Raw genomic sequence first — 10,712 nt, forward strand, 5'->3', positions numbered from 1 at the left:
TTTTTCATTGTCTTTATTGAAAAGGCAGCCAAAGATAAATAACTTTTTTCAAATTTGACAAATGGATTAAAATAATCAAATATGTAAAAAACTTTATAAATAGATTAGTTCTCAAATCCTATTGGTAAAGGCTAATTAACTTGAGAACCTAACCATTCCATTAATATTAATAATAATCATCTATGTTAAACAAGTGATTCTAAATTATATTATTATTTTTTACCTTTTTCATTAAAAAAAGCCAATGCTCTATACAAAAGAATAGATAAAATCATATCATACAAGTGTCACTACTCGGCATATCACCATTATGCTAAGCACTTTAATACGGATATGCTCAGAAATCCACCATGGCCCACGAGACAAAATGTCAAATGGATTTGCTGACATATGAATAATGTTATTATTGGAAATATTCAACCATTGAGCAGATAGGTATTGTCATCGTGAGGTAGGTATTGTCCTCGTGAGTGTCGTCATGGCACTCACATATAGAATTCTCTCGATGTAATTTTTTTTAAATCATTCCATCAGAATCATTATTTCTGTTCATTTTGATTTGATGGGTTTGTTGGATGTCTGAAGCAACTGATACTGAGAGTGATAAAGGTATGACAGCCATGCTGAGCCATCCCACAATCTCAGCCACATAATATTACTACTTGTGATATAATTACTTCTTGTCTAAGGGACTGTAGCCATGGTGACTAACATTGAAGGAATCAGCAATTACTTTGAAAAACCTTGTGTGCGTACTTTGTCATCAAGATTTCACATCACAGTCTTGATCTATCATCACAATGTCAAAGAATAATGGCCAAGTAGTGTACCTAGATGATGGATCACATAATTGATGAATCACCAAAAATAAAGAAAAAAAAGCCCACAATTTAATCATAACGGCTAATTCCTCTCAGATGAATTGTGGAAACACAATGTCATAACTTCAAATAATTGTCTGCCAGATTTCTATTTTATTTCTTTCACATGAATTCGGACAGATGGTTTTTCCAAATGCTTTCCACAAAATGACACATTTGCCTGGTACATAAAACCACATATGGCCAATCTGCTCCTCGAAAATGACACATTTTCCTTGTACATAAAAGTTTAAAACCCATATGGGCAGTCTTTGGACTGTTATATCCTCTCTGCTCTGAGATCACATCCATGTACACTTACACTGTAAACCTAAGTACGCAGTCCTAAAACCATACACATACATAAATTAACAATTGTAGCAACACCAATAACAGACATTTTGTAGAAATTTATAGAAACCCTTAATAATTGAGTTTTGGGATATGAGAGAGTTAATTGAAGTAGACTCCTGTATAAGGGCAGCAATTATATGGCGGGTGCATATTGATCATGCTCTAGGTTTGGCCACAACAACTGAGTGATTAAGAATGTGCAAGCTGAATTGTCCCCCCTTCTCCCTCACATCAACCTTGGATTGCCCAGGTGGGGGCAAGAGTTCAAAATCCTGAACCAGCCTACCAATGGACAGGGCCAAAATGGGCAGAGCCAAGATGATTCCTGGGCAACTTCTCCTACCTACACCAAATGGCAAGTATCTGAAATCATTTCCACTTGCTTCAATTTTGCCATCCAAAAACCTTTCAGGATTGAACTGTTCAGGTTTGTCCCACCATTCGGGATTATTGGCAAGCCACCAAGCGTTCACCAGGATTTTACTCTCCGCAGGAATGTCATAGCCACCAAGCTTAGCATCATGAAGGTTCATGTGAGGAACTAGCAATGGAATTGCCATGTGCAATCTCAAGGTTTCCTTCACTACAGCTTGAAGGTAGGGTAACTTAACAGTGTCTGGCTCTGTAATTGGAACACCAGGACCAAGAAGAGTGTCAAGTTCGTCCCGAATCTTTTGTTGAATTTCAGGGTGGTTGACAACCTCTGCAATTCCCCATTCCAAGGACCATAGAGTTGTCTCAATTGCTGCAACAACCCAAAATATAGTTGGATTGGTATAGTTCAATTTGAGATTTGGTAAAAAATACATTGTTACGATATTTAAAGACATAAACAGAAGGGCAAGCCTGTAGACCTGAATATCTACAAAATGAAACCTACCGGCAACATTGATGTTCTCCACAATGTACAAAACATTATCCTCATTGATTTCACCCTTGTCCTGAGCTTCCAAGATGTGATCAATTGCAACCTTCTCACTCATGCTCACAGGGCCTTTAGTGCTTGCCAATTTCCTGCATTTTATGTTAAAGAATTTTGGATTAGCCCAATCCTCATCAACACAATTTGTCACCACGGTAAAAAAATTACAAACAAAAATCAAGTTTTGAGTTACCCATTTATATAAAAGGGTATAGACACAATTTCTCACAACAGTACAAACAAAAGCCAAGTGAGAACTACCCATTTATATTAAAGGGCTAAAATCTACACTAACACTGACAAGATTTCAGATGAAGGGGAGGAGATTCCCATCAGACTTTAGTCATCCATTGTTGAGATAAAATTAATGATCCATATCGATTAATTTCATCCTGAGATTGTTAAATTTTTTTTGGAGGTTTTGTCTTTCCTTTCAAATTTTACAGTGGTGAGGTATATACACCTTACTCATGTAGCACAGAGGTGGTTCCAGCAAGGACTACAGAATAGTCCCATATTACAAAAATACCAGTCCCATATTATTATTAACAGATTGTGCCATATTGTCCGCTGTAAAAGCATTTTTCCTTTCTTCCTAAAAAGGAAGCACAATGTGAGAAGGCCATAACACCCTGTACATCTCATCGTTCATAGACAACAGGGCAGCCTAGGGTATAGAAAACAATCTGCTAGCCCGGACTCTGCTTGTACTACTACACTCTGCATGCACCCAACTAAGCTAAGATCAGGGAGCACTGTGACTAAATCCTACCACCAAGATAGAAATCTGGGCCTCCCATGTCTCAGCGTGGGGATTTCCGGTGCTTTTGATTAGGTGCAAATAATACCCAAAATGGGTGGCTTGCAAATAAAACAATGTAGTCCACATATGCAGGGTTGAAGGCTTAACAGCCGTACAGTTGACAATTTCTACAGGTTCTGCAACGACTATTGAAAAGTTTCAAAGAAAGACTTGTCGGGGTGGACCTGCTCATTAAAAAAGGTTTAAAGGAAGAAAAGAGGACGGGAAAATTTGTAGATCTATAACAGACTTATTGGACTGAATCTTCGAAAGACTGGTAGACTGAACAGAGTGGGGGCAGTAAAACCAAATTCATTACTTAAATGATTGACAGGGGGGTTTCCAAACAGTTTGGCAGAATTAGGTATACGAGTCAATTCAAACACTCCCATAACCTAATAAAAGTGAAGGTATCTCAAAAATGCGGTAGTGGCGTCCAACTAGACTTCGGTACTTCTGCTTTTTCCTTTTGTTAGTCATGATCTAAGGTTGAATCTTAAAAGTCCACGTCCATGAACAAATAGGGAATTGGATCAGTACAAATATATTTTTATGAACAAGGTACTTTGAATATTTTTCAAATAGGATTTATGTTTGTTTGTTTGAGATCGAATTTTTCCTCCTTATTAACTGGCTCATAGAGTACAACAAAGAAAAATTTCTCTACTGGTGGACAATAGACTACACTCAAAACACTGAACAAACAATTATCTATTAATATCATGGACTACACTCAGAGATCATTGACTACACTCGAGATTTTGCAAGAGAAAAACCAAACGGGTTACTTAATCTAGTTCAGAAATATTCAACTTAAAAAGTTTTCAGAAAAGAATAAAAAAATGAATTCAATTCAGATTGAAGCAAACACCTGAAACAAACAAAATCCAAAAAAAGTTTTCAGAATATAAAACAGCAAGAACAAGTCACCCTAATGATCTACAAAGTTATTTTATTCAACTGCCGAACAAAGTAAATCAAAATACCAAGACGACAAAAATTATTTTCTTCATAATCTAAGAAAGCAGTCTAAAGAAACCATGTTTTCCTTTTTCCACCATTCCCTCCTAGAATTTGCAGCACTACCGAAAATATAAATGGGAAGATAAATCCAGTACCCAAAAAATCAATAAAAGAAGAAAAACCAAAAGAGAAAAGTTCGCTCACTTTCGTTCCTCAACGAAGTAATCCTTAAACAAGGATAACCTCCTTTCTTTAACCTCCTTACAGATCTTAAGGTATCCTCTGAGAAAAGGCCTAAGGATAGGAATAAAATCTCCATAATTATAGTCAAAACTCTGCGCCAGGCGGCTCCTCTCCCCATTCAAGGCCTTAAGCTTCAAAAACAGAGGATCGTCCACACTCTCAAACCGTCGATCAAACATCATTTTATACATAATATTATACATCATAAGCTGCAGACGATGGCGAATCACAATTCCAGTAGTGCTAGACTCCGGCCACTTCTTAATATCCGCCACAGCCTGAGCAATCTCGTTCTCCCAAGCAAATCTGTATTGCTGAACAACTTTATTAGTAAAGAAAGGCACCGTCATGATTCTCCTCATCTTCCTCCAATGTTCCCCATAGACGGTGAACACCATATCTTGCCCCTTTCCAGTAAAAATATCAAACACCACGTTGCGGGTTCGAGACCCAAACTCAACCCCCTGAGTATGCAGGACCTCCTTGGCCAATTCCGGGGAAGAAACAACCACCAAATTCCTCTGCCCCATTTTGAGCAGAAATATTTCCCCATACTTCTTGGCCAGATCGCTGAGATTCCGATGGTTTAAATCGTCTCCAACTTGGAGCCAATTTCCAAAAATGGGCAATGCCAGAGGACCAGGAGGCAGCTTCAGCTTCTTTGATCTCAGCTTAGATATCAAGATGCCACCCACCACCATTGCAAACAAGGCAACTAACCCCTTGAACAAATCCATCTCTACACTACAAATAAAAGCCAAATTACAGCGTATTTTGAGACTTAAGTCGGAGCCACAGCATTGGGCTGCGGCCATTACGAGATTGGTCATCTATTTATAGGGAAAGATAGGTCAGTGCGAAGAGTGGATGAAATTATTTGAAGTTTGGCCGGCTGATACCTTCACTTTCCCACCTACTCCCTCCACCAACTCCCAATAATAACAGACTTTTTTTTACTGCACGCCATGCCCCCACCAACAAGAGCACCTGATAACAATTGGATCAGTCCCTTGTGCTCTGTTTTTTCGTGTTTTGTTTTTGTTTTCTTTCACTTTTATTCGAACCGACTTCAGTTGTTACTTCTCATGGTGCTGCGCGGCGGCATGTCTGGCACTTTGTGTCCAGTTTCAGTCCATGAACTTCATGAATGGGGTCTATGATGACACGTTCTCAGTGTCGTACACATATAGTTGGAGTAGGAATTAACATTCTAGAGATGCCCGGTACCTAACCTTCCTTTCATGCTTCGTCTAGAAATTTTTTCGAGTAGGAATTCCATAGATGTGATTAGGTTAGTTTTGATCTATGGATGGATGGTTTGGATTGAATTGAGATATGTGATTAGATTAAATTTGATTTATAAATAAATTCAATAGACTCTTTTTTCTTTCTTTTATTTTTTTGTGATGAATAGTTCTTTTTTATTAATAAAATATATTCAGATTACAATTTACAGAAAAAAAGTCGGGAGATACAAGATCACCCTGCAAATGAGTTCACACGGCTGAAGTCGGACTAAAAACACAGTCACAGCCGGAAACAGAAACTATTCATTAAAAAAAAACATATAAGGCAACCTCAAGCTGCCAAAGCAGTGCCAGCTGAGGGTGGTGGATCATCTTTTTCTTGAAAACTCGAATCATCTTTGGGATTGGGGAGTGGGCTAGGAATAGTCCAGCCATCATCAACAGCAGCAGTAACAATGGCAGCCTTTGCATCTTTAACCTCTGGCCGCGAAGGAGAGATCGCCAGGTTTAGGCAAGGCCATTTCCCAGAATGTGCACAATGAGTACCAGGAGGAGGAGTCGAGGACCAACTAGAACCACCACGAGGTGGGGAAGTTGAGCGGTGCCTCCATCCGCCATCACCACCACTGGGAGAGCGATGGCAGGAAGCCTAGGAGCGCGGGGTGTGCAAGTGGCGACCGGAGGAGTGGCACCGAGGACGACGACCACAAGGTGTCGAGGTCTCTGCTAAGGCATCAAGAGGAACTCTGGCAGCAATGCAGGGAGCATTGCCCCAGTGATTCAATAGCTCCTACAAGTGAGCTACCTCAAGGGCAACTTTGTTAGCTTGCACTTAAATCTGCATAATTATATTATTACAAATGCATGCCTTAGTGTACATAGCAATGTTAACATCCAAAAAACTGTGTGAAAAGAACAACATTCCTATCTTTCCACAAAGAAAACATAATTTTCAGCCTGAAGGTATGCCAAATCTAGGCAAACTTCCGAGCAAATTTGGGAGAGTCACCCAGCAGAATCATATGCCAAGAAAAAGACTTAGGTCTGAATGGTTTAAAAAAATCATGAATCCAGTGCCAATAATTCTGAGCATGCTTACAAAACCAAAAAAATGCAAGAAAGACTTTGGTTGTCCACAAAAGGGGCATCTAGGATCAGGAACCCCAATGTGTTTGAGCCGAGGCCCCAGGGGAAGACCTTGGAAGGCCAGGCACCAAGCAAAATGCGTAATCTTGGGTTCAGTTATAGCATTCCAAATGGTATCAAAGCATTTTCTCCATTGAGAAAGAGAAGATTGCAAATGTCATTTGTGGTTTAGCGTATCCATCATCGGAAGATGAGGCGAAAGCCATCTGTAGCCCAAACTTGGCTTGTAATTAGAAAAAGGGGTGGCAGGATACCACTTCTGATCAAGCCACCAAGGGTGAGCAAACTAAATCCCCACTTTATGAACTAATTGAACAAGGATGGAAGAAAGCATAAGGTCAAAAGTCTATCGATCTGAATGAGTAAGGTGGTACTATACTTGCATATCTTCCCAGGTCCTAAAACTCATGATGACTCCTGAAAAGAGGTTCTTAGGAGTTCTGATGCCACGTTTAAAAAAACGCAGAGCATTGGCCCCTTGAGTCTTAGCGAGGGGAGTACCCTGAATGGTAAACAGGGGAGACCACCAAATGTTCTACTGATTCAAGGAGAGGCCATTGTGGAATTCATCTCCAGTGCATCGAGGCTAGGGCTTAATAGCCTCCTAGGCTTTCCAGATGCTCTTGATGACGAATGAGCCCTGAATGGCCACTGGCTCGCGCATGATGAGAAGGGTTTGGAAACCAATCCCCTTCCATGCAGGCCTGTTGACAGGAAAGCCGAAAGAAATGTAGTGCCAAACCAAAATCTTCCAAGCTTCATCTCCTGAAATAGCCCCAATAATCCATTTTGCACAAAGAGCAAGGCCTTCTTTCTGAGTGAAAAGAGAACAAAGATCATTGAACTCTTTTGGGAGACAACAAAAATCCTAGGTCACTCTGTGAAAGCCATGGTGATCAGAACCAGAGGTCCAGAGAAAATCCCTGAGCAATCTTTCCAACTTCATGTAAAAAGCTTTGGATGGAGCCCAGTATGAGGAGTAATACACATGAGTGGCCACTAGAATCTTTAAGAAAATCTAGAATTTTCCAACAAGGGAGAGTAGCTTTGCGATCCAGTAGTCAAACTTTTTGCTAATCTTGGTCAACACAACATTCCAAAGTTCCACAGGCAACGCCTGGAAAACAAAAGGAATGCCAAGAAAGCAAAAGATTTTCTCGTGAGTAACTCATTTCCACTCAAATTGGCTGAGCCAAGGTGGAGCTAGCAAAAATGACTGACAAAAGTAGAGCGTTTTGACAAAAGGTGTCTAGGCAACTTAAAGCATTATTGATGTTTTCTTCGTCCTCTAAAAGAGTAAGAAAAGAATCATCAGCAAAGTGTCCATTGACTAATTCGGAGGATGATTCAGGCAAGGAAATGCCACGAACCAGTCTTGAGGACACAAAATGTGCAAGTAAATAGCCAAAGCCTTCCGCAACAAGGACATAAAGCACATGAGCTAGTGGGCAACCTTGCCTGATGGAACAAAAAAGTCAAAAAGCTTTAAATTGTGAATTGTTGATGGTAATGCAAGCATTAGCATCACTAAAGAGCATCTCCACAGACTGAAGGAAATTGGGGCCAAAACCCAGAGCTTGAAGCATAGCCATGATGAAGGGCCATTCAATGCAATCATAGGCTTTAGCAAAATCTATCTTTAAAAAGATAGCCTTTTGATTGGACTTGTGAGCCCATTCCATTCCCTCCATGTTATCAATAATATATCTAGACTTGATGAAGTCGGTTTGCTCTGGCCGCACAATTAAGGGCAACATGTGCCTAATTTTGAGAGAAAGTGCCTTGGTAATAATCTTATAAGACACATTCAGAAGGGTAATGGGTCTCCAATTGCATATGTCCTCTGGATCACTAGCTTTAGGTGTGAATTTGATATTTCCTTTGTTTATAATGGCTCCTAAGCTTTTAGAATGGTAGGCTTCAAGATAAACTTTCTGCAGATCAGGACCTATATGCTCCTAGAGGTGTTTGTAGAATTCACAAGGAAACCCATGACACCTGGGGGAATTTTCATCCGCTATGGAATAGATTGCCTCTTTAAGGTCTCGGAGGGAAAAAAGTTGCTCACAAAAAGCACGTTGCTCAACTGCTAAGCAATTTGGAGTAATAGAAATACACTTTTCGAGAGCTTCCTCCTGAGCAACTAAATTTTCCTGCGAAGCAAACACGTTCTCATAGTGATGAAAAAATGCTTGCAAGATGGTAGGGAGACTAGATAGAACAACATTTTCTTGTTTGATCTTTTTAATCCCAACATTGGTATGATGGGCGTGAAGAACCTGAAAAAACTCCTTCGAGGCTTTGTCGCCAAGCTCTAACTAGTAGAGACGGGCTTTGATTTGGGCTCCCTGAGCATAAAAATTATCATCAATTTGTTTGTCATGGAAAAGCTTGGCAAGCTGAATTTGTAAGTCCACATCAAAGGGATTGAGGGTGAGGGCTTTAGAGGCTTTTTTGAGGGCAAGTGTGTTGGCTTCATATGACAGTTTTCTGAACATAGCCAATTGTCACCCATAAATGCGCAGGAACTAGGTAGTTCTAGTAATGACATCATTCCACCATTGAATCCATCCCCTTTGAGAATGTGGATGTGGCTTCAAATTCCAGACATGTAGGATTTGCGAGATGGTGGAAGCATGCATCAGCACAAACATGTTGAGGAAGAACTGAGACTTGGCCACCTTTGGGATAGCTGTTTACCAAGAAATGACAAAATAAATGGGATAGTGGTCAAATAACGTCACATCTGGCAAGGGAATGACAGGTAGATCTCGATCCTCAAAAAAAGAGAAAAAAGATTGTGTAGTGATCATAGCATGATTGAGACATTTTAATATGCAGTCAAAGCTAGGTCAAAAGTTGGACCAAGTGTGTCAAACCCCACTACCCTAGTAGTGGTTGGTATTGGGATCAAAAAGGCCCAATTTATTGCACATGTAATACTAGGCTTGTCTTTCCCCAGCTGTCCAGTGAAAAGGTAGAATTTTTTCTTTGTTAGAGGCCACTTCAACCATATTAAAGTCCCCGCACATGACCCAAGTAGCTGGAGGCAAATTGTCAGCCAGCCAGGCCCGCATCTGCAATCTTTCCATAGCATCATTGGAAGCATAAACATTAATGACTCCAAAAGAATGATTGTTAATGGAAAGAAAAAGTCAAATAATTCTATGCGTGGGGTAAGAACTGTGTGAAATAATAGCAAAATGAAGGCGAGGTGATAGGAGAGTAACTACACCACCTCGGCCAGCATCGTGCTAGGAAGAAAACATCATGTTATCCTGCCAAATTACACAGCATGCTAAAGAAAGCATGAAACCAAAAATATTAACTTCTTGTAGACAAAGAAAATCTAAATTACCAAGTCTATGATAGACATCCTGAACATAGTACTTTCTGGGGAGGTCTATGAGACCTCAAACATTCCATGATAGGAAGTTCATGAAAACTCTTCCATATCATCTTCATCCTTAAGAGAGGAGTAACTATTCTGTAAGAAGGTAGAAACATGGTTGAAGTCAGATGGAAAACCCTTTGGTCTTACAGCCTGATGTTTCACCTCTAGTATCTCTGCACATCCAAGAGGACTACGAGAACGTTGCATCGTTGGTGGTGCTATGGAAGAAGCAACAAGAGGAGTACACACCCCAGCCAAGGTAGAAGCCCTGGCAGCTGCCTTGATCCCCTATGTGCCAGTAGGGTTTGAAACCTGCGAAAATCCAAGAGTAGTTCATTTGTCCGCTGCTTGTGTCCCTATGCTGACTGGAATTGATGCTCCTGTAGGGATAGGAGGAACTGTGATGACCGTAGCATAGGACTGCTTGGGGGGCAAGGGATTCAAGGGAGCCTTTCCATTACACCCAACAGTAACCCATTCTTCTTTTTTTCCTTCAGCCTGTTTGACAGGTGGCTCTTTAGGCATGGGCTTGACCCTAGGCATAGCCAGAGGGCAGTCCTTGATCTTGTGTTCCATGGACTAGTACCTATAACAAGTGTTGGGGAGGTTCAAGTAAAGCACCTTCTAGGAGAAGGTTTGAGTCCCAATATGAATTTCCATAGAATCCTTAAGATCCTTGGAAAGATCCACCTCGATGCAAATGCATCATTGCAGGTGGGCATTAAAAACTTTCTCAAGCTCCTTGGTGACAACTTTACCAAGGGCTTTAGCAATGGACTCA

General features: G+C 40.4%; 1 protein-coding gene across 1 annotated transcript; it reads right to left on the reverse strand.

The window, feature by feature from the left end:
- Positions 1 to 941: 941 nt before the first annotated feature.
- On the reverse strand, positions 942 to 4,951 carry LOC149572265 (trans-cinnamate 4-monooxygenase-like). Its single transcript, XM_089813499.1, has 3 exons — positions 4,106 to 4,951; positions 2,095 to 2,228; positions 942 to 1,959 (listed from the first exon to the last, which is right to left on the reverse strand). Exons 1-3 carry the CDS (start codon positions 4,879 to 4,881, stop codon positions 1,370 to 1,372), a joined length of 1,500 nt encoding a protein of 499 aa, XP_089669625.1. The 5' UTR covers positions 4,882 to 4,951; the 3' UTR covers positions 942 to 1,369.
- Positions 4,952 to 10,712: the final 5,761 nt, after the last annotated feature.

Source organism: Cupressus sempervirens, chromosome 2 (assembly GCF_028749045.1).
Source record: "Cupressus sempervirens isolate cs-2001-9-10 chromosome 2, ASM2874904v1, whole genome shotgun sequence".
Classification (NCBI taxonomy): domain Eukaryota; kingdom Viridiplantae; phylum Streptophyta; class Pinopsida; order Cupressales; family Cupressaceae; genus Cupressus; species Cupressus sempervirens.

Coding starts and splice junctions, on each gene's coding strand:
- LOC149572265 (XM_089813499.1), bottom strand. CDS start 4,881: ATGGATTTGTTCAAGGGGTTAGTTGCCTTGTTTGCAATGGTGGTGGGT. Junction 2,229..4,105: donor TACTTCGTTGAGGAACGAAA/GTGAGCGAACTT, acceptor CATAAAATGCAG/GAAATTGGCAAGCACTAAAG. Junction 1,960..2,094: donor GGAGAACATCAATGTTGCCG/GTAGGTTTCATT, acceptor GGGTTGTTGCAG/CAATTGAGACAACTCTATGG.